The 21,674-nt window shown below is 47.4% G+C and overlaps 9 protein-coding genes across 9 annotated transcripts; 6 read left to right on the plus strand and 3 right to left on the minus strand.

Annotated features, from left to right (window-relative positions):
- Positions 1–1,667: 1,667 nt before the first annotated feature.
- On the plus strand, positions 1,668–2,805 carry N7462_004699 (glycoside hydrolase family 16 protein; the record flags this gene model as incomplete). Its single annotated transcript, XM_057076425.1, has 3 exons — positions 1,668–1,764; positions 1,820–2,100; positions 2,167–2,805. The coding sequence occupies 3 exons, from the start codon at positions 1,668–1,670 to the stop codon at positions 2,803–2,805; spliced, it is 1,017 nt and encodes a 338-aa protein (XP_056935930.1).
- Positions 2,806–3,455: 650 nt separating this feature from the next.
- N7462_004700 (uncharacterized protein) lies at positions 3,456–5,274 on the plus strand (the record flags this gene model as incomplete). Its single annotated transcript, XM_057076426.1, has 6 exons — positions 3,456–3,654; positions 3,713–3,814; positions 3,866–3,945; positions 4,006–4,120; positions 4,179–4,349; positions 4,403–5,274. 6 exons carry the CDS (start codon positions 3,456–3,458, stop codon positions 5,272–5,274), a joined length of 1,539 nt encoding a protein of 512 aa, XP_056935931.1.
- A 1,818-nt stretch (positions 5,275–7,092) lies between these two features.
- Positions 7,093–8,352, plus strand: N7462_004701 (uncharacterized protein; the record flags this gene model as incomplete). Its single annotated transcript, XM_057076427.1, has 4 exons — positions 7,093–7,356; positions 7,433–7,657; positions 7,715–7,857; positions 7,923–8,352. The coding sequence occupies 4 exons, from the start codon at positions 7,093–7,095 to the stop codon at positions 8,350–8,352; spliced, it is 1,062 nt and encodes a 353-aa protein (XP_056935932.1).
- A 786-nt stretch (positions 8,353–9,138) lies between these two features.
- N7462_004702 (choline transport protein) lies at positions 9,139–11,183 on the plus strand (the record flags this gene model as incomplete). The annotated part of the gene is made up of 8 exons (XM_057076428.1): positions 9,139–9,258; positions 9,319–9,389; positions 9,453–9,476; positions 9,544–9,633; positions 9,695–9,777; positions 9,838–10,235; positions 10,305–10,634; positions 10,701–11,183. The coding sequence occupies 8 exons, from the start codon at positions 9,139–9,141 to the stop codon at positions 11,181–11,183; spliced, it is 1,599 nt and encodes a 532-aa protein (XP_056935933.1).
- Positions 11,184–11,495: 312 nt separating this feature from the next.
- Positions 11,496–12,627, minus strand: N7462_004703 (uncharacterized protein; the record flags this gene model as incomplete). The annotated part of the gene is made up of 4 exons (XM_057076429.1): positions 11,496–11,958; positions 12,024–12,196; positions 12,332–12,421; positions 12,478–12,627. 4 exons carry the CDS (start codon positions 12,625–12,627, stop codon positions 11,496–11,498), a joined length of 876 nt encoding a protein of 291 aa, XP_056935934.1.
- A 141-nt stretch (positions 12,628–12,768) lies between these two features.
- N7462_004704 (uncharacterized protein) lies at positions 12,769–15,283 on the plus strand (the record flags this gene model as incomplete). The annotated part of the gene is made up of 3 exons (XM_057076430.1): positions 12,769–12,924; positions 12,979–13,503; positions 13,589–15,283. 3 exons carry the CDS (start codon positions 12,769–12,771, stop codon positions 15,281–15,283), a joined length of 2,376 nt encoding a protein of 791 aa, XP_056935935.1.
- A 125-nt stretch (positions 15,284–15,408) lies between these two features.
- Positions 15,409–16,726, minus strand: N7462_004705 (uncharacterized protein; the record flags this gene model as incomplete). The annotated part of the gene is made up of 2 exons (XM_057076431.1): positions 15,409–16,212; positions 16,313–16,726. The coding sequence occupies 2 exons, from the start codon at positions 16,724–16,726 to the stop codon at positions 15,409–15,411; spliced, it is 1,218 nt and encodes a 405-aa protein (XP_056935936.1).
- A 492-nt stretch (positions 16,727–17,218) lies between these two features.
- Positions 17,219–18,846, plus strand: N7462_004706 (sugar porter family MFS transporter; the record flags this gene model as incomplete). Its single annotated transcript, XM_057076432.1, has 4 exons — positions 17,219–17,289; positions 17,338–17,578; positions 17,627–18,304; positions 18,361–18,846. 4 exons carry the CDS (start codon positions 17,219–17,221, stop codon positions 18,844–18,846), a joined length of 1,476 nt encoding a protein of 491 aa, XP_056935937.1.
- A 2,190-nt stretch (positions 18,847–21,036) lies between these two features.
- N7462_004707 (uncharacterized protein) lies at positions 21,037–21,534 on the minus strand (the record flags this gene model as incomplete). Its single annotated transcript, XM_057076433.1, has 1 exon — positions 21,037–21,534. One exon carries the CDS (start codon positions 21,532–21,534, stop codon positions 21,037–21,039), a length of 498 nt encoding a protein of 165 aa, XP_056935938.1.
- Positions 21,535–21,674: the final 140 nt, after the last annotated feature.

Raw genomic sequence — 21,674 nt, forward strand, 5'->3', positions numbered from 1 at the left:
CTAGTCACTCTTTCGTCGCGATGGAACTCGGTAATTTTCCACTCTGTATGGTGGCGATCGCGCTGTTTACTCAGATTGGTATGGTTGTTGCTCGAGTTTCTGTCTGTGACAATTGTGACCCATTCTTTTCTTGGCCCGATTTTGCATAATTTCGAGACATTAATTTCCCAACAGTGGGCTTGCCACAACCTCAGGAGGCATGATATGGATGATACCCTGTGCCATCAGCGTGCTCTCTTTCCAGGCGCATGATTTGTTCAAACCGGTGCATGCTACTCGATTCGAGTCGTGCATTCAGCTTCTCTTAGGCTATCTTCTAAACATATTAGAGGGTAGATAGCAAACCAAAAAAAAAAAAAAAAGAGTGGTATTGCAGGTAGCGTTGAGGGTGGAAGGGGCCGCCACAGGTGTTCGGCATAGTTCAATTTATATGGGTTTTAGTTATGTTACTGGCTTAGATTGGGTCTCGTCAGGGTATTCACACAGTAGCCGAGTCTTCTTACTTAGACTTAGTACAGCTGGGCGCTCGGCGTCGATACTCCGACATAATCATATTCCGTTAGGGAATTTTTCACTCAACACGCACTCCATCCGTACATCGAAGCTATTCAACGTACGGGGGGTTCCTATGGAGTTCTAGGGTTCTAATAAGAACCAGTCTTCTCTAATAACATTTGTCGTTCTTGGGCCATTTATTCATTTTGTTTTCTTCTGTCTTGGAGCCAAATTTGCTTTCGTCATATTGGGTTCGGCCCCAAAGAGCATTTCTCGGGAAGACCAGGGGGCCTCGAGGGTCCGGACGCAAAATACACTAGCCCGGTCAATAATGTCGATGATTCCAAGAACTCGCTCTGATCTTTGCTAGGGCGAATAAAATTCATGGCCATGGCCTCCAGCCCCCTCCTATCTCGTGGACGATAATACATTTACCGCCAAGGTTCAAAATTCATTCGCGTCGTGGCAAGTGGGTCCTCGGCGACGTGCTCAGTTGAGGTGTTTGCGGACCAGGAAACCATCAATACCAACCAACACCCATGACCACCAGGTTCACCCGCTCTGCTAGAGAACAATGGCCTCCATGACCCGTGGCACGATGCGTGTGTACGAGCGTACGACGACCTCGGGGCTATAAAGGCTCGGTGCCGGGTGCCCCAACGAGCGCGACGGCCGGGGCGACGTAAGCCAATTCGAGCTGTCGTACTGGCTCGGCCTAAACTACGCAAGCGTTGCCGTCACCAGCCAACCCAAGCTTTTTTGGTGGAGTCTCGCTTGATGCACTGTGAACTGCTTCGATCCCCAGCGTGTCGAATCGGCTGCTGAACTCCACTGCCAGGGCTGCCCTGTGTCCAATGGCGCCCTTCACCAGTGTCTGCACCATCTGACTTATCGTTGCCGGTGGAGAGAGATTCTCCCGGACCAGGGTACCAATGGCGTATCCGACTCGCGGCTAATGGAGCAAGTCCATATAAATAGATGAATGGATTGTGAGGCACTGCCTTGGCTCCTGTTGCCTCCACACACTCGCTGGACGCTATAATCTCCAGGGTTCCTCCTGTGAATCCGTTCGTTTTACTTTTCGGCAAACCCATTCCTGTTCCCTCGTTCGGGTTTCTTTTTACTCTCGTTTGAAGTGTTCGACTGTCATTCACAGTTATCGTTGACACATCATGGTTGTTGCACCCTACCTGAAGTGGGCCGCGCTCATCCTGGCCACTGTCCAGCTGGGTGCTGCGCAGACTTATACTGACTGCGACCCGCTCAACAGTGAGTGATTCCGGGATGATATGGCGAGACAAAATCTGACAGCTTTATCAAATAGGTACCTGCTCTGCTGATACCGGCCTGAATCAGTATGAGTTCACCACCGACTTCACTTCCGGTTCTTCGGCTTTCAATAAGTGGAATACTACCCAGGGTACTGTGGAAAGCACTTCGCTCGGTGCCAAGTTCACTATCTCGGAGCAGGGCGATGCTCCAACTATCGAGAGTGACTTCTATATCTTCTTCGGCCACGTTGATGTCAAGTTCAGAGCCGCCAACGGCACCGGTATCATCAGTACCTACATTCTTGAGTCGGACGATTTAGATGAGATCGACTGGGTAAGTTCTTCACCGTCCTATATCGCACAGCGCAGCAATTTCTCATGTCAACTCGAACAACTACAGGAGCAAATCAGTACCTATGACTACTCGATCGAGACCGATTACTTCGGCAAGGGAAACACCACCTCCTACGACCGTGGTACAACTGTCAATGTCACCACTCCCCTGGAGACTTTCCACACCTACAGTCTTGAATGGACCACCAGCAAGCTGGAGTGGCTCCTGGATGGTGAGGTTGTCCGTTCTCTGAAGTACTCCGATGCTCTCAACGGCAAGAACTATCCCCAGACTCCTATGCGCATCAAGATCGGTATCTGGGCCGGTGGTGACCCCGACAACAGTGAGGGCACCATTGAGTGGGCTGGTGGCGAGACTGACTACACTGCTGGTCCTTTCTCCATGTATGTCGAGTCGGTCAAGATCATCAACTACAACCCGGCCAAGTCCTACAAGTACACCGACAAGACCGGCTCCTACACCAGCATCAAGGCCTCCAACGGCACCACCTCGACTAACTTGAGCTCAAGCTCCAGCTCTGCCGCCTCCTCCTCGTCGACCAAGGCCTCCGGCTCTTCCAGCTCCTCCAGCTCTTCGGCTTCCACTTCTGCTTCTAGCGTCAGCTCCGCTGGCTCTATCTCACTGTCTAGCTCTCTGTTTATGGCCTCTGTGTTTGCTCTTGTCGCTGGAGCTTTCCAGCTGTGATAGATTGACTGATTGTATTATGTATATTGTTGATGACGGTAACTAGCTGTTCCCCATTCCAGGGACAGTCAGAATATAGATGTATCTACCGACTGCTTTCCACTCCTTCAAATCCACCATTAGCAACCCTATGTAATCAATTCATGATCAGATCGGCATGATTTTTATTTTGGTGGAGTGGTTCATTCATAATTGATCCGAGATTGATTGCCGAGACTGGACCTACCATTGCAGGATCATCTAGCCTCAGAGCTTGGTTATCTAGATTTCGACATGTGATTCTAGATACTATAAATGATTGTATTGGCTAGAAAGGTGAAAGCCCCGCGAAATGATCGCCGCACTCTGAGATCGGTGGGCCTTCTGTCGTGCAGATTACAGAATCTAACTATCTGCTTTGGGTAAGTAGCCGACGGCGCCCAGAAACGGCTCGCTAATTTTCCCGAACTAGCACAGCAAAGATGCAAGTATAAGGGCGGGGAAAATATGGGGTTCTCGCCGAAAGATTGAAGGATCAAGCTAATCTGGGGAAGCCCATTGTAAAAGCTACGAATAAATAGCTCGACCATTCCCCGCATTTTCTCTGGCGGTCTATTGAAGCAATGAATTTGAAAAGTCCCCTCTGAACAGTTGCCATTCTGAACATCAATATGGATGAAGATCAAAGATCCAAAGAAGCAAAAAATAATGATAGCGGTACTACGGAGGAACTCGAAGTCTTGAGAAAATCGGAAAAAGATGTATTTGAGCTCGAGATGGTCAGTGTGACGATGGAAAATCGCAAGGAGCTTGAAAAGAAGTTGCTTTGGAAGATTGATCTGCGCCTATTACCGCTCATGATGCTAATCTGTATGCGTGCCGCGCTTTTTGGTGCCAAGAGGGGACCCTTACTGACAAGAACGAAAAGATGTACTGAATTATTTGGATCGCAACAACATTGCTACTGCGCGTCTTGGCACCCTTGAGGAGGATCTGAAGCTGGAAGGCGACCAATACAACACAATTATAAGTTGGGTTTTTTGACTCCTCTTGCTTGGTATCTGGGACTCATCGCATCTAGGTCTATTTTTCGTTGGATACATATTGACTCAGATTCCTACCAATATGATTCTCAATAAAATGAGACCCTCTATTTTCCTGGTGGGTTCAAGGTTTGGTTAAATGAGCGATTGAGACTTCGCAGCTGATTGAATTATCCAGCCTTCTGTCATGTGTGGATGGGCAGTTGTCAGTACTTGTACAGGTGCTGTTCAAAACTACCAAGGGTTACTGGCCCTGCGTTTTGTTCTGGGCTTTGTCGAAGCACCATTTTTTCGTGAGTCTTAACCATTAACTACAAGAATATGGCTCTCTCTCTAACTTGCTCTTAACAGCTGGAGCATTGTTCCTCTTCTCATCTTGGTATACCAAGAAAGAACTAGCTGCCCGAATATCAATCCTATACGTTGCAGCCCAGATATCTGGAGCGTTTGGAGGCCTTCTCGGGAGCGCTATTATGTCTGGAATGAATGGGAAAGCAAGTCTTCCAGCTTGGAGATGGCTATGTATGTTCAAATATAGATATTTTGATGTGTGCGCCATTATTGACGCTTTTCAGTCATAATCGAAGGAGCAGCGACTATCCCCGTTGCTATGGTTTCGATGTTCATTCTACCTGACTATCCAGCTACGACGAAATTCCTGACAGACGAAGAGCGCGCGCTAGCCATCGCTCGTCTTGCCGAAGATGCCAACGAATGCGACCACGATGAGACTCAAAACAAGTGGGAAGGCCTTAAACTTGCATTTACGGACCCGGTTCTCTACATTATCTGGTTGATGCAGCTAGGACTGAATACATCCGCTGCATTCACGAATTTTTTCCCTACCATTGTCAAGACATTGGGCTATAACACCACTTCTACCTTACTACTTTCCGCTCCTCCTTACATTTTCGCCGCATTTCTCAGTGTTCTCAATTCGCTCCACAGTGATCGTTTTAGTGAGCGTTGGTTACATGTTGTTTGGCCACAGATATTCAGCAGCATCGGTTTCATTATCAGTGCAGTGACTTTGAATGTCGCGGCTCGATATATCTCCACCTTCATGATGATGTCAATCTATGGGTCTTTTGGATGCATTCTCTCTTGGGTCTCCGCCTCCTTGCCACGGCCTCGATCTAAGCGCGCAGTTGCGTACGCGGTCGTCAATGCCGGGTCCAATTTCGCCTCCATCTATGCGAGTTACTTCTATCCTGCCTCCCAGGGACCACAATACTGGCAAGCCAATGTTGCTAATGTTGCTTTTTGTGGGCTATGTATCTTTATGGCCACCCTCTTGCATTTCATCTTGCGCTGGCGTAATAGGCGGCTTGATCGAGCGACTGATGCAGATATTGCAGCTGGTCGGGATCCAATCATGGAGGGATCGGAATGTTATCAGTTGGCGATGGACTGGAACTGCCACCCAGGCTACCGTTATACTACATAGGACAGGGCGAACGACAAATCGACATCCAGAATGCTATGGCGGTAGATATTATCTAGATGGTAAATTGTAAGAATTACGGAGACTTCCCAATGTGAGCTTTAGTTCGAGAATGCTGTAAAGTTTCACCAGTTTCACTACTGGATGCCTTGGACATCTCCCTTGACGAGAATCGACAAAGAAGGAAGTTTGAACTCTAATTCATGTCAGAAAAGAGGTTCCTATCATATTCGGAGCCAATTTGAAGTTTTATATTAACAAATAGTTCACCTAGGGAATTGCAATGATACTTGCAGTAAAGGTGATACGAAGTGGTATTTCTCGAGGATTATCATTATCACACCAGAGATTGCATTTTTGATTCTATGGTAACACAAGTTGCCGGTAAAGAATTCAACAAATGAGACTGAAGTTCTAAATCGTAACAGGAATCGTGTACAAAGGGCTTTGTGCTACACCGGACGAGTGGCTTTCTTAAAGAAAGCATACGGTATCTTACATAACAATAAAGTGCCATCTCATTAGCCATACCACCGTGATGCTAGTGGGTCTATGGGTCTACGGCAATAGCTTTCTGTTTCAAAGCGGGATCGCCCGATGTTCCGGAACCCCTGCTTCAATTCGAAGAGAGGATCGATCGGCGACAAAGTTCCAAAAGAGGAGATGGAAACAAGATAGAACACAATACGCTGCTAATCGTGAACGAAAGATCTTCCAGACCCATCCAGGTATCGGATTTCTGTCTCAGCCATCGATCGACTGGATGTGAAATGGCGTTGTGCTAATGCCAAGAGGTACAGAAGCTGACGAATGGAGAAGCGAATCTCGTTCCTCGAGAATTAAACCCTGGCCCCCAAGGAACTAGACCTCGAAGATACCTCGCCATCCGAGGTACCAGCTGGGCAAAGAAGAAAGTTCTGTCTTGGAGCCACACTTTTTTGATTTGGAATATGTTTTCTTTGTTTTCTCTCTTGGTTCGACCTGGCTTCTCTGATGGTACCTCACAATTGACTTTGCGCCAAGCTTAGGTTACATTGCTGAGCCTATCGTATAGGCAGACTACGCCCAGCAAACCTAGGCTGGCTCACAGAAAGGCCTTAATTACATTAAATTTATCCCCGGGGGTCGCACGCAATGGAAAGTCCGACGGCTCTCCATAGGATTCCGCTAGTGACCCGCAACTAAATGAATCGAACATTGAACACACAGAGAGGAAATAAGTACCGGGCTCAAATTTGGGTCCGCCGAGACATGGAATGATACAGTTGTTACAGATAAGAAAGAGTGCTGGGAAAATGCATGCAAAGCTAGGATCATACAGGGATCAGAAAAGACGCAGCGATTCGGTTCGTTCGTCCGCAGGTGATGAAAAGATCGTCCGGGCTCGGCCGGGTGGGGGCAGCGGACCGTGGCCCCAATCATTACGCCTCGCAATAAGTATAAACTTTTTGCCTAGGTGATAGCCCCACTGCCTGTGGTCCGGTCGATGCACCAGGGCGTTGCGTGGTGCATATTGTCTGCCCACGATCCGGACCCCCAATCATTGGGGGTCCGGGCTGCTTAGATGCGCTGGAGTAGGCAGAAACCCCGAGCTGGAACGGAAACTATGGACAAGAAAATGATTGTAATATTCACTAGCCAGATACTGGCTAGTTAAACCAAGGGATCCTGAAAAATATGGTTCAGAGATCGGAGGCACTGAGTCTTTTGCTCGATTAGGAACCAAATCACCTTAGAGAGCCATTGATTCCTACTTGGTCTGCCATTGATGCATCTTTTCACCTTAAGGTCTCCTTGACAATTCCTTGGTCCGTATCCGCGATGCAGCCGGAATTGCGAGATACTTGGACACCGGCCATCAATGTCCTGACTTGGTTTATGCTAATAACAGCTATTATGAGCGTCTTGACACGGTTAGGAACCAAATACTGGATTTTTCGCAAATTCACCATCGATGACTTCCTCAGCATTGGAGCAATAGCCACTTGCACTGCCCAGTCTATCGCTGTGTCAATGGCTACAGAGGGTGGACTGGGACAACATCTGAAGGATTTATCTGATTCCAGCGTCGAACAGATGATGAAGGTGAGTTGTGGCGCAAATACTGTACCAATTACAATATGATTCCATGTGCTCTGTCACTCATTGAAACACTGTTTAGTCTCAATATGCCGCCAATATCCTTTTCATCAGTAGCATGTGCTGCTCCAAACTTGCTCTTATGATGTTCATTCGCAATTTGACGCCTGCATCGCTCGACCGCCGCTTCGCTCTCGGACTAGGAATCTTCATCATTCTCTGGACAATCACTGGAATATTCTCTGCGGCTTTTCAATGTCAGATTCCAAGAAGTTGGGATTACATGCATGGAAAATGCTTTAATTTGGTACGAATTGGGCTTCAAAAAAAAGGGTAGGGTCTAAGATTGCTAACTAATTTCTAGCCTGCCTGGTGGAATTTCCTCGGCATCACAAATATTCTTTCAGAGAGTGGGATCATTGGCCAGGCACTGTTGGTGATTGTTCGGGTACAAGCAGATATTCACAAGAAAGCCGTTCTTGCCAGTGTGTTTCTATTTCGAGTAGTGTATGTTCGCCGGCTCCTATCTCATGGTTCAACTTTCCCGCCCTTAACATACGCTATCTCTACAGTGTGATTGTTGCCATCATATGCCAACTCGCTTACGCCGGTGATACGAATGGATCAACGGATTCGTCATGGGATACTTGGACTGTGGTAGTCTCTACGCAAATGACACAGTCTTTAAGTATCGTCACATCCTGTTCACCTCAGTTCAAACCATTTCTCGACAGCCTCCGTTCATCTGGAATGAGCCTGGGAGGAACTAGCTATGGAAGTCGCCCGAGAACGTACGCCGTGACGACATATAAAGCATCTCGCGGTGGTCGTACTGGAGATACCCTAAGCGAGACCCATGAGCTCGTTACTATGCCTGAGGAAGTGGTGAATCAAACGATAATCACTTCTTCGCCAGATTGCGACGCAGAAAGTCAGTCCAGCCAGGAGCGAATAATTCGTGAGACTCGGACCTGGGCAGTAACGGAAACCCGACGTGCATGATAATTATAGACCATTGCCCCTCTTTTCTTCATTATTCAAATTACGCGATATTTTTGTACGTAAGTTCGTAATATAACGAACAGGCCCTTGTGAAAGGTCCAGTAGACACCTGAGCTTTTAATTCACACCAGGAACTAGCGATCGTAGGTTGAAACTACTTCGACCAAGAAATGTAAGTAAAATGAAATCCCCAATACTACCTACTCAGCCGGGTTAAGCGGCATATTGGCCGTTCCAAGGCTTAGCGAGGAGAAAGCTCGCGATCTCGCCAGGTCAGCCAGGGTGGAGCCAGCCATGTTTAGTGTTGTAACGCCAGAGACCCAATATCCACCACAGAGCGCAATCAAAGTTTAAAGTCGGGGACGGAGATGCGCCTAACCACTGGTGGCGCGGGCCCTTAGGTCTAGAGGTTCTATACTTTTATTATTCCAGAAACCAGTTGGAATGTCGGACAGTGGCTGCACCCCCTTTCATCGCCAAGCCGTGTAGCTGAATCAAGCCCACAAGGCCGACACTATTAATCGAGAAGGAGTAATTTGTGTTCGGTTAATTCCGTAGCTATAGGGTGGGCTATATTGCAAGCTGCGAGTAATTACATCCACATGATGGGTTCATTCCGCTAGCTTTGGTGGGATAGCCGACAAGGAGCGTCCAGCCATATCGTTCTTCCAATACAGCCCGCATTAGTCGATTCGTCCCTCCGCTAGCCGGGATACAAAACTGTGATACCCCCCTGCTCATCCCGTACCATCTTCTTTTCCCCTCTCCGTGTTCCATCTGCCCACTATGTCCTCGGGTCAGTTGAAGCAAATGAACTCGATTGGGCTGCAGGAGATTGGAAGTCCCTCCAGCAAGGAGCTGGATGACGCGAATTTGGCACGCATGGGCAAGCGCCCGGTGCTGAAGGTACGAGACTACGATCTTGAGGAGAAACAATAACCATTGCTTTGCTGACTCTGGAAGTAGCGAAATTTTGGACTGATGTCCATGTTAGGATTCAGCTGTACAATTCTGATTACTTGGGAAGGAATTGTTGTGTGAGGATTCAAAGCGATCGCAAAGTTTTGTGTGGTCTTGCTGACAAGAGGCATGGTTCATAGATTGTTCCTGCAAGCATATCAAAAGTATGGTGTCTACCGGACTGTCGTCTGAATCTTGATTGAATGGTCGCTAATCACTATCATCTCACAGTGGCGGACCAGCGGGTGCTGTCTATGGATTTATCTTTGTTTGGGTTGGCGTCGCCTCTACCTTTGTCGTTCTATCCGAATTGGCATCCATGTAAGGAGAATGTCCAATACAAAGGCTACATACATGAACATTGGGGTTTACGATTGAATAGGGCTCCAACATCAGGAGGTCAATATCATTGGTGTTCAATGCTTGCCCCACGATCTATGATGAAGCTCTTCAGCTTTTTGACAGGTATTTAAGTAGACCAGAAGATGCTGAAAGATAGAAAGACAGAAAGCTAATCAAAAACAGGCTGGCTTACTGTGATCGGTTGGCAAGCGACCTACGCAACCTCATGTTATCTATGCGGCACTCTGATTCAAGGTCTCATTGTCCTCACACAAAGCAGCTACCAGCCTCAGAGCTGGCATGGTACGCTACTTTTCTGGGCTGTAGCACTTTTTTCGGTCGCTATTAACAGTATCGGTGGAAAGGTGCTACCACGCTTCGAGGGGTTCATCCTTATTCTTCACATCCTCGGCTTCTTCGCCATTCTTATTCCTTTGACATACATGGCAGACCACGGGTCTGCAGAGGAGGTATTCACCCAATTCTTGAATCTTGGCGAGTTCCCCTCGCAGGGTCTGTCATTCTTCGTTGGCATGGTCGGCTGTATCTTTGCATTCGCTGGAGGTGATGCGGCAGTTCACGTAAGTGATAATCTTTTTGTTTGTCGTCACAATTCCTGTTTATAAAAGATTCTAATTTATCTGCACTAGATGTCTGAGGAAATCACCAATGCTTCAACTGCAGTTCCCACTTCTATCATGCTTAGCGTTCTAATAAATGGATCCCTTGGGTTTGGCATGCTTTTAGCCATGCTTTTCTGCCTGGGAGATATCGGAGAAGCTCTCAAATCACCCACTGGCTACCCATTTATGGCCATCTTCTTGCAAGCTACTGGGTCTGTCGCTGGTACCGCTGTGATGGCCTCTATTGTTACTACCATGGGCATTACAACCTCGGTGGGTATGCTGGCCTCTGCTTCGCGGCAATTCTGGTCGTTTTCAAGGGATCGTGGTATTCCGGCATGGCGTATCTGGAGTCAGGTATGTAAATGAGCCTTCATTCACCAAACTATTCTTTGTGGTAGTCTGACGATAGCGGCTGCTAAGGTTCACGGTGGCACTGGCGTGCCAATTTACTCTGTTCTTCTGACTACCTGCATCGTCTGCCTCCTCGCTCTTATCAACATTGGATCTTCGGTTGCTTTCAATGATCTTGTAGCAATGTCGATTTCCGGTCTCTATCTTTCATATATGGTTGTTGCCGGTCTCCTTTTATACCGTCGCTGCACGGGTGGGATTAGCAACGCTCGAAGCAGCGATACCGCCGTTGTCAACACGGTAGGTGCCAAGCTTGTCTGGGGCCCGTTCCACCTGCCTGGAATTTGGGGTATTATCGTGAATACTTTTGCACTCATTTATATGACAATAGCTGTCTTCTTCAGCTTTTGGCCTCCATCCTGGGCAGTCACCGTTCAAACAATGAATTTTAGTATAGTGGGCACAGTGGGCGTGATTTTCCTCAGTTTAATATACTACGTGGTTCGGGCGAAAGATGTGTATGATGGCCCTATCGTGGAAATTGATTACTAGGTTGATCGATCGATCAGCTTCTACCCTGCCATGGTTGATGAACACGGTCCGCAGCAGAGAATACCTTATATATTAGTGGTTCTATAATCTGTACATCTCGATTTCATTCAATAATAGACTATGCCTCGAGCCTCGCTATTATGGGTTCCATGAAATTTATTGAGTCTTTGTAATTTCACATAGTGCTATTAAGTACAAGGCTTAACCAGTTCTATCTTTCTATCTCTATACGGCAAAACTGCATAACTGAAAGAGGCACAATCTTCGGGTCTTGGCTTGTCAAGCCCTTGCCTCTACTACTCACACCTTTTACTAGTGCGTAGTAAGTGAGAGCAACGAAGAAACTTGTTCATATACCGAGAAGACAATTCCTCCACTGAGTAGCAGACGACCGAGGCGCATCGAGCTGCCTTTCCAGAAACCTCGGACCCCGTATTCATGCATTACACTTTGCGCGGCCTCCATGAGCCCTGCTCCTTGAACACTTTGTGCTCTTGTTTTTAAAGTGTCAAAGGGCTGAGTGGCATAGACCGTCACGACACCAGCTAATGCCCCCATGCCAAACGATGTGAAGATACTTTGCTGGATCCCGTGAGATTTGCTCATTTCTTTGAGAATATTATATGACCCCATGCGCACTGCAGAAGTTGCAGACTGCTTTACCGTGGTTGAAACGAGACCCCGATATAATTCACCTACGCCGTGAACCCTGACCATGACAGTCACGGCATGGAATCCTGACCTGAATTGACGGGTTGCCTTCGCATCATCAATCCTGTGGAATGATTAGATTGACGTTTATAAACTAATCATCTTCCTTCTTACTAGAAATTGACTCACAATGCCGTTTTGATTCTTTCTGTCGGCGTGACAGCTAAGAAGCTTTCAACTGTGCCAGCGGCCATTCCAGCCAAGATGCCCCGTCCAGCGGACAGTCTGCCATGTTCATCCGAGAAGGATTTACGAATAGTATCATACGATAAAAATCGCACAGCAGCCTTGCCAGCCGTTCCCTATATGTTGGATTGGGTATTAACATCGTTATGTGGATGCCAGAGGTAAAAGAAAAGATATGCAATAGCTATACTGACAATCACCAGAGTGGAACATCCTGTGTACAGAGCCGATATTCCTTCTTTTCGACATACCTGAAAGATAAGTCGTAGTGGATTTGTCGAAGTATTCAATGAGTTGGTCGAGAATAATTGGACCCGGGTTTTCGAATACTCGAATGGGTACTAGGAGTGGTAGTTAGCATTGTCGATAGTCAACTACCGAGGATTATGATTCTGACCGTGACGGCCGCTTCAACGGCTCCTGCGACTCCGCCAGCAACCAGGGAGACCCACTGCGGGGGAATGTGCTGGAGGTCCTCGTTAGGATTTTCGGCATGGCCCTCGAATAACGAGATGTTCTTTACATACTCTAAGTCTTGGCTCGGCATATTTGGGTTGAATTGGGCTTTGGGTGGCCATCTTGTAATAATACAGCAAATGAGAACCGACCCGGGACACATCACTCGAAGATATACTAATACCAAGAGTAATATGGTTACCCCGGGACAAAGGCGGCCGAGGCCGACGGGATGAAACTTGCCGCGGAAGAAACTCTACTAACGGCCCCCGGCTTCCGCGGGTCACTTTATTCCTTCTCTCTCCAACTACCTTCATCCATGGAGGAAGCACAACCACCGAGAGTACGCAGAGCCACCAAGGCGTGCGCTTTTTGCCGTCGGAGAAAGGTAAGCGGATCTCTGATGTGAGTTGACACTTCGGCCTGAGCAAAACAATTATAGTTACGATGCAATAACGAAAAGCCGACATGCTCGAACTGCAAAGGCTACGGCAAAGAATGCTTCTATACCATAGGCCCAGAGCGATCAAGGTATGATACTATTTATTCTTTGCCATTGACTTACTCACGACGCCAAGGCCCACCAAAGCCCGAATCTCTAGGTTGGAAACGGAAAATCAACTTCTTCGTCAACGGCTTGGAAGCATTGAACGTCAATCAACTGCCGCAAGTGTTTCGACACCCAGAGAGAAATGTGACGAACGCCAAGAAGAGGCACCGAATTCACCCACTACAGCACCCCATAGATCTTCCTGCAGTCCGGGGCAACGGCCTGAAGTGGATCTTACCCAGTCAGCTGTCTCTCGCATATACATCGCTGCCAATGGAGATTCCAGCTATCATGGTCTTACAAGTACACTGTTTGACGATGCGCCGACAGACAGGCGGGCCCAGGTACGGCCAAATGATTCACGACTTCCTACCGATAATGTTTCAAAGCAGCTCATGGGTGAAGCAGCCTACCAAAGTACGTTTGGCTGTTTTCTACTTGATAGTATACAAACGAAGAAAATTAGACAGATCGAGTGAAATCTAATAATCAAAAAGGGCAGATGGAAAGCATAAACCTGCAACAAGGCAAACTTGATTTTGATGGGGTTGATCCCGACCTGGGCATGCATTTACTATCTCTACACTGGAATCGCCAGCATCATTCATTTCTTGTGACCCACCGCCCTGCATTTATGCGAGACATGGCGGTTAACGGGCCTTATTTCTCCAAGCTTCTTTTGAATGCAATCTTTTTTGGTGCGTCAAAATTCAGCAATAGGCCTGAAGTACGTCGAGATCCTGACGATGTTCGAACTGCTGGCTGGACCTTTAGAATGAGGGTCAAAGAGTTACTGGGAAGCGCCCTTGATCGCAGCGAAATTACCACAATCCAGGCTCTTTTGGTAATGACCAGTTCGTTATTTGCTCTTGGAGATGAGCGTAGTGCTGCATGGCTCTATGCAGGGACTGCATTCAGGATGATTATTGACCTGGGAATGCACGTTGACGCTACCATGCTCACAAATATGCGTCGACTCTCTGATGAAGATTTAGAAATCCGTCGACGCGTATTCTGGGGCGCTTTTGTCGTTGACAAAATCCAATCACTGTATCAAGGCCGTCCAGCTAGCTTGCAAGATTTTGATACGAAAGTGTCGCTCTCTTTCCTTGACACCTACGAGGAATTCGAACATTGGCAACCATTTGCATACTCTGATGTGCAGTCATATCCCGGTTCTCCAGCCTACAGCGTCTCTACGTTCACTGAACTCTGCAAGCTTTCCCTCGTTTTGAATGGAATCTTGAACAAAGTCTACTCTGAGCGCAGCTCAACACGTTCGCGCCATGACCTTATTGCAACCTTGAATTCCTTGGACACACAGCTCGAAAGTTGGCACAGTGAATTACCTAGCCATTTAAGATTTACCAGCAGCTCAACTAGAACCACTCCTCCGCCACATGTTCTTTCTCTCCTTGCATTATATAATGTTTTACGTATTCTTCTTCACCGACCATTCGTGGCAGAAGGCCATTTATATGCAACAGATCCATCGGTTGCCATAACCTCCTTCAATACATGCACTGCGGCAGCCACCCGGATTATTCGTCTATTACAAGCTTACGATTCAACATATTCAATTCGACATGCACCTTATCTCATCTCATATGCTACGTATGTTGCAGCGACAATCTTTGTTCGTGTGGCTGCGCAGCGAGAGGGCGGCAGTCGAGCTCACGCCAGCCTTCGGGTCTGTCTTGACGTGTTTAAGAAAAACCAGAGCACCAACTGGGCGGTGCGCCGTGCTGAAAATGTTATATTGCATTTGATGGATCGTATGGGTGTGGATCTAGGTCACCAGATGGAACATAATACAAGCCAGCAAGCCCCGGGGATAACGAGAGACACAAAGATCGACAGTGGTTTGCCAAACCCCTCAGATGGGGACATATTTCACTCCATGGCATTGGATAACCAAGAAAGTCCACCACAGGGAGAATTGGAGAGCTCGGAACTAGACATCGATATGATCATTCAGAGCTTCATTCGACAGACAGACAGAACAGTTGATGGTCAAACTTTTGCTGAGAATGTCGGTCATACCCTTCCCGACTCCACTGCCGTAACGCTTGGCCTACAGCCTGCCTCATCGTCGGCAATGATTCCAGTGTACGACTATGGTTCACCGGACACTCGATTTGATGTTGATATGCTTTTTGGTTTTAATGGCTCGCTTCAAGATGACATAGCCTACTAAATAGTAATCGAACAATCTGGAGCTTCCCAAGATATGTGTATAATATGAACGGATATCCGAATTGGCTACCCTATGTCTATCAACAATTACAATGCCCAGTCGCGCCAGAATAATTTTCGGCGGGTTCAGTAAAACACATTCCCTTCGAACAATCGACGCGCCGTGCGAAAGACTGCAACCTTTTCGACACTAAATTCGCCTTCCTGGTTCATCTCCAGAGTTGTTTCGGTGTGTATTGTTCCCGAAGGATGTCGAATACCTACAGGTAACGGCGAGGCAATGTTTTGGTCAGCGACTGTCATTCCATGTTTCTGAATTCTCTCGGCCGCTAAGTCCGATGCAATTGAGCCGTAAATGGCCATCGCGGTACCGATGCATACCGCACCGGTCAATTGGAGACTGGTATGTGGCTTTCCCATGGTGAACGAAAGAACTTCAATATCTGCACCGTCTTCTCCCTTTGTAACACGAGATAAGAAGGCGATTTTGGGCGTTCCTCGGACAAGACCTGCTGTCTCTGTATCCTCAGCGAGACCGAAACGCACGGCCCCTTCCCGCCGAATATCCTCCACGGTCGAAAGGAAATGGGTATCATCCTCAACCGGCCAGGCGCCATTCTTCTTCAAAGAGATTGAAGAGGCATCAACAAGAACAAATGGATTGGCAGCATCGACCAGGCTCACTCTGACCGAAAGTACATCACCAGAACGACAGTGTACGGTAATGATCTCCTTTTTAGCTCCACTTGGAAACATTTTTCCTGTCATGCTGCCCTGGGGCTTGAGAAAAGCGACCTTGATAGGACTTGCAGTGCCTTTGACGCCAGGCAGCTCATAGTCTCCATCTTCTCGGAATCTACCGTCCGGAGCTACGTGAACGGTTTCCACGATAGTTTGCTTGGTGTTAGTGTTGAAGATCCGAATATCGATCTAGGTATATTGAAAAGATATCAATGATTGTCTCAAATACCTTATATAGGAGTAGACAAAAAAGGAGGAAAAAAGGATAGGAAGAGCGGGGGCTTTTTACCTCTGGTTGGCCTGGTTGAGCTTTGACAATGCCTTCGTCCAGGCTGAATGGCCCTACCCCAGCCGCGATGTTCCCGCAGTTTCCAGTCATGTCAATTTTGGGCTGGTCGGGTGCCACCTGAATAAATGTATAATCCACATCTATGTTCGGCCGAGTAGACTTGGAAATAACTGCTACTTTAGAACTTGTTGATGTTGCACCCCCGATTCCGTTGAGCTGCTTCGCGCTGGCCTGCGCCGAACCCATCGCCGAGAGGAAAATATCCTCCCATAGTTTGACTGAGGCGGGCAGATCTTTTTCATGAATGAATAGTCCCTTGGAAGTACCGGATCTCATCCAGACTGCAGGAATTTTCCTCCTCTTCTGGAAAATGATGGCCGGCTTTAGTTGTTCGACGGTGGTTGTTACTGCCATAGTGAGCAGCCGATTATAGGGAATGTATTCCTCAATATCCTTCTTCAATTGGAGAATGCAAAATGGTATTTGAGTTCACCTTTCCCAGAGATTCATGGCTTTATGGATTCTCATACTGGGACATCATCTCCTTCTCGTCTCAAGCCCGCGCTTTGTCCTGACCCACGGCAAGTCAAGCTCCGTATCGGCGGGTCAGTCTCCGAGAGGCAGAAGATGCCGCGGATTTCGCTCTGTCATTCTCCGATCCAATGCCCCTCGCTACCAACAGGAATGAACCCGATAAATGCGGGGTACGGGGTAGCTCTTTGAGCGTGAAAAGACTTAAAAGGAAAATAATGCTCACAAGGTGCCTGTTGAGGTAAATTTTGAAGTATTTGATTTGATCGAGTTCCCCACACGATCTGTGTGGTCATGGCTTCCCAAAACAACGTCATGTTGCATGAGGCGCATAGCCCCAATATGCGCGTCTATCTTCTTGCAGCAATAATCTCAATGGGCGCATTCATGTTTGGATATGACCTCGCCTTTATTGGAACATCGATCGAGCTATCGTCATTTCAAAGGTAACACCTTCTTTCCAGGAAATTGGCATCATTATCTAACAGCTTCAGGGACTTCGGCTTACAGGGTGCATCAGAATCTACCAAAAATGCATTCGCGGCCAACATTGTTTCTCTGCTTCAAGCCGGGTGTTTCTTCGGGGCTCTCGGCGCAGGGCCGGTTGGTGAGAAGATCGGTCGCCGATTAGCCCTGGCACTCAGTGCCATCTTCTTCACAGTTGGGTCAATTATGCAAACGGCGTCTTCGGGGCAAACATCTCTTATCTTCGTTGGCAGGGCAATTGGTGGTCTGGTAGGTCACTCTTCCTCGGCACCTCATCACCAAGCTGACGATCTTTAGGGAGTCGGGTCAGCCAGCATGTTGGTGCCTCTCTACTCTGCCGAGTGTGCTCCACCAAACATTCGTGGCCGGCTCGTCGGGATATATGAAATAGGTGTTCAAACTGGGACCTGCATAGGGTTTTGGATCAACTACGGTGTGGATCGTAATATGGCTTCGACATCTTCCCAATGGATGACCCCTTTCGCTTTGCAGCTCATTCCAGCTGGCCTTCTTTTGATTGGTCTAATATTTATGCCTGATTCGCCCAGATGGATGGCTAAAGTTCATGGAAGATCTCGAGCTACTCAAGTCCTCTGTCATCTGAGGGGCCTCCCGGCCTCCGATCCGACTCTACAGGGCGAAATCGAAAATATTCTTCAACAACTCGAGATCGAACGGGCTACCGGCCCTGGTAACCATCGGTCGATTGTTCGCGAGCTGCTTCAGCCAGATATCCGTTATCGGGTGTTCTTGGGTATCATTATCATGATTTTCTTTCAAATGGCCGGGTCGAATGCCATCAATTATTACTCTCCACGTATTTTCCGCTCAATTGGGGTTACTGGCACTCAAACAACGTTGGTCTCTACAGGCATCTATGGTATAGTGCGACTTTTGGCGGTCTTCCTTGCCATGTACTTTGCAGTTGATCGGTTTGGCCGTAAGCCCATGCTGGTTTTCGGGAGCATCATCATAGTGTGTTCCTATATTTTGACGGATTTAACAACAAATCGAAGGCTAACAAATTCAAGGCAATTTCTATGTGGCTCATTGGAGTCTGTGTCAAAATTCAAGAACGCGAATCCAACTCTGATAAGTCTATGAGTGGATCTTCCTATGCAGCTGCAGTCTTTATCTTCGTGTTCGCCGTGTCTTTCTGTTTCAGCTGGGCTGGTATTCCTTGGATTATTTGCTCTGAGATTTATCCTTTGCAAGTTAGAGGTATCAGTATGGGCATTTGTACTGCAACACATTGGCTTTTCAATTTCGTTATCGCGCGAAGCGTACCCTATATGATTTCGAACATCACCTATGGGACTTATTTTCTTTTTGCCGCCTGTTCAACCCTATCGATTCCCTTTGTGTGGTTCTTTATTCCCGAGACAAAAGGAGTACCTCTGGAAGAAGTCGATGTTCTATTTGAACGTCGTGTATTCGGATTCGGGCAACAAAGTACATCTGATAGGCCAGAACTTTCGGACGAGAAGGCCACAGTGCAACAGATTGAAGCTGTCTAATTAGCTATAATGCGTCTCTCGAATTTATGCCAACCACTGATTATGCTTATCAAGTCATCAAATTATCATCTTCTGAATAATTTAATTATTTACAATCTTTCGGAGCTTTCGCAGTCAAGGCTAACCATTTCCCCTCTCTGCATATGGTTTACAGCACTTACTATTCTGCAACCTGGTCAAAGGATCACACTGAAGAACTTTGGGCATGTAATTTGAAGGATTGCACCAAGAAGTTGTCCATGTCAGTTCTCCATAAGAATGTTTCATCTTTGCTTTCGCGCGCGGGAAAATCTCGGAGTTGCAGTGCTAGCACCGTGACCAACACCAGGGCGCAAAGGATTGACTTTGGAGAGGGGGGCTTAGACTTGGATGCTTTATGGAGCACTGATATGAATAGATGAGATTAGGATTCGACTAGTCGGGATACCCAAGGAGTTCCAGGTTTGGCGCCCACTCACATCACAAAATGCGCTATCATTGCGGAGTGCTAAGTGTGTTCATCATGTACAGCATACTCTGGACTCGAGTATCGCTATGAGAAATCGACAGAGCGAGGTACCTACAATTGATACTGTAGTCTTTATGACTCGAACCGGCCATTTAAGCGACAGGGTCTCATACTGGCTTTATTAGCGCTGAGGCCTGAATTAGAACGACGATTGCCTCAAAATTATTTGTCCAACACTATATTATCAATGCGATATCAACCGCAAAATAATGATCCAAATCGGGCATACCGAGCAAGCGTATATTGCCAGTTCGTTATAGCTATACCAATGTGAAAACTGGCCGGTCACTCATCCTGGCGCCTGTGTCTGATCAGTCCGAGCATTGTCAAGCGGAAGGATCAGTGATTCCCTGTGTTAACGAGCGAAGGATTGTCCTGCTAGGCGACGAAAGATTCAGATCACATTGAGGAAGAAGGATGACTGCTTGATCAGCGAAAAGGCGCCATCGGGGGCTCGGGCTGAGAATCAGAATTCGATCAAATAAAACGTCTAGTTGATAGATTTTTCGACCCCAAATATTGAAGGCGAGGTGGTTGCAAGGAGCATTGGATAGCTTTGAGCAGATTTTGAACGTTTTTATACCGTGTATATTATACTGATTATGGAGATAAGTGTTTAGACTGGCTCCTGAGTTCGAGAGCCATCCGGGTGTATAGTCAGTGCCCTTCAACTGCAATAGGCTCGGAGTCTTCTTCCAGGGCAAAACAGGGACCGACGTGGGCAGAGAGGGCTATGTGCTTCTGTACTCCGTAGATATTACAAGGCATACAATGATCCTGATTGCGAGCGGAGTAAGAACCGACTGCTCGGTTTGGGCGATGCTGTATTCGGGTTGGGCCAGCTTATCCAGAATGCGGAGGCGCAGTCCCAACAATCTATAGCGCAACCAACATCCAAGAACGAACCCGATTCGTGGTCATTCCAGCTGATAGAATCCAAGCCACCACTCCCGTGTTTCAGGTCTTTAGCATGGTGATGATCGGCGTGGAACCCTGGCTTCTGGTGTTTGGGCCGCATTGAGCTCCGGTGCACCACGTGGAGGATTTTCCAGCCCTGCAGACTCGAAACAGTGACTCTTGGAGATCATGTTCTAGCAATCCTTCCGTTGCAGATCTCAATCTAGTCCTACAACATTCTAAGGGTTTAAAAATACTTCGAGATGACAGTCATTGTAACGGTGTTCGAACAAATGTTAGCATTTTTGCCTTTACAGGACTCCGAATGCCCATAATGGCACATAGAAAGTTTCAACTTGTGGACTAAAATAACATGCACCCATGACTTCAAATCAATCATTCGCCTTAAAAAGCGTAGCAAAATATGGAAAATACGGGGATAAAATAGGGTGAAGAGAAAATGCCAGGGGGGAATAAAAAGACACAAAGCCCGCTAAAAACACAGATGTAAAAGATAATAAATAATCCAGGAAGAGGGAAGGAAATCCAGATAAAACAGGTATTACAAAGTCGCATCCCGCGTAAGCGGCCGTGCAATCTGGCTCGGCTGCATATGGGGGAAATATTCTCAGAGCTAGCCGACCAGGCAGAATATGAGGCGGGAGTATGGAATATCTTCATCAGAGAATCAGTCAATTGCTCCCCCAATATTGTAGAATAACACACATACTGATGGGTTCAAAGAGGGCAGATTTGGGTCGATGTTCGAATTCCAAAAGGAGGGATCAATTGGATCCTCTTGCTGCAACGACTCCAGAGGGGGTGGGGGGTGTGATAAACGCCTCCGGTTTGAGAACACTTCGGAGATATTGATCGATGACTGAATCCAGGCCCGAGGATGGTAACGGCGAATGCGGGGACTGCGGCGCAAAAAGAGGAACACTGGAAACAGACGAGATCGAGCCGTGGCTCATTGTGTTTGAATAGCTATAGAAGGGACCGGCATTGATACAGCCTTGGTTATTCTGGCAGCCGAAGCATTGAGAGCAAGGCACCAAGGCGCTATCTGTGCTATCCGGAGATGTAGCGCTGCCGTTGGACTCAACGTGCTGGAATCCCTGGGAAATCGGAGCAGAAGACTTGGCTTGAAATGACTGGGTGCTGCGCGCACCGGATAAAGGGACGCTGGTCATCGGAACTGGCGACAAAACGTTTTTGGTGGACGAGGAAGACTTGTCTTTCGAGTAGTTTGGGTCGCTATTGTGTTGCTCTATTAGTTTCATGAATGCGATTTTGAATTGGGAAGAAAATGTTTCTTGATCACTTACTGCCGGGCGATATGTTGAGCGAGGTAATCGGCACGGTGAAACGCTTTGCTGCATCCAGGATGGGTGCAATCATAGAGCTTTCTTGACTTGTGACT

Source organism: Penicillium macrosclerotiorum (genome assembly GCF_028827735.1).
Source record: "Penicillium macrosclerotiorum strain IBT 26536 chromosome Unknown utg000003l_segment0_segment0, whole genome shotgun sequence".
NCBI lineage: Eukaryota > Fungi > Ascomycota > Eurotiomycetes > Eurotiales > Aspergillaceae > Penicillium > Penicillium macrosclerotiorum.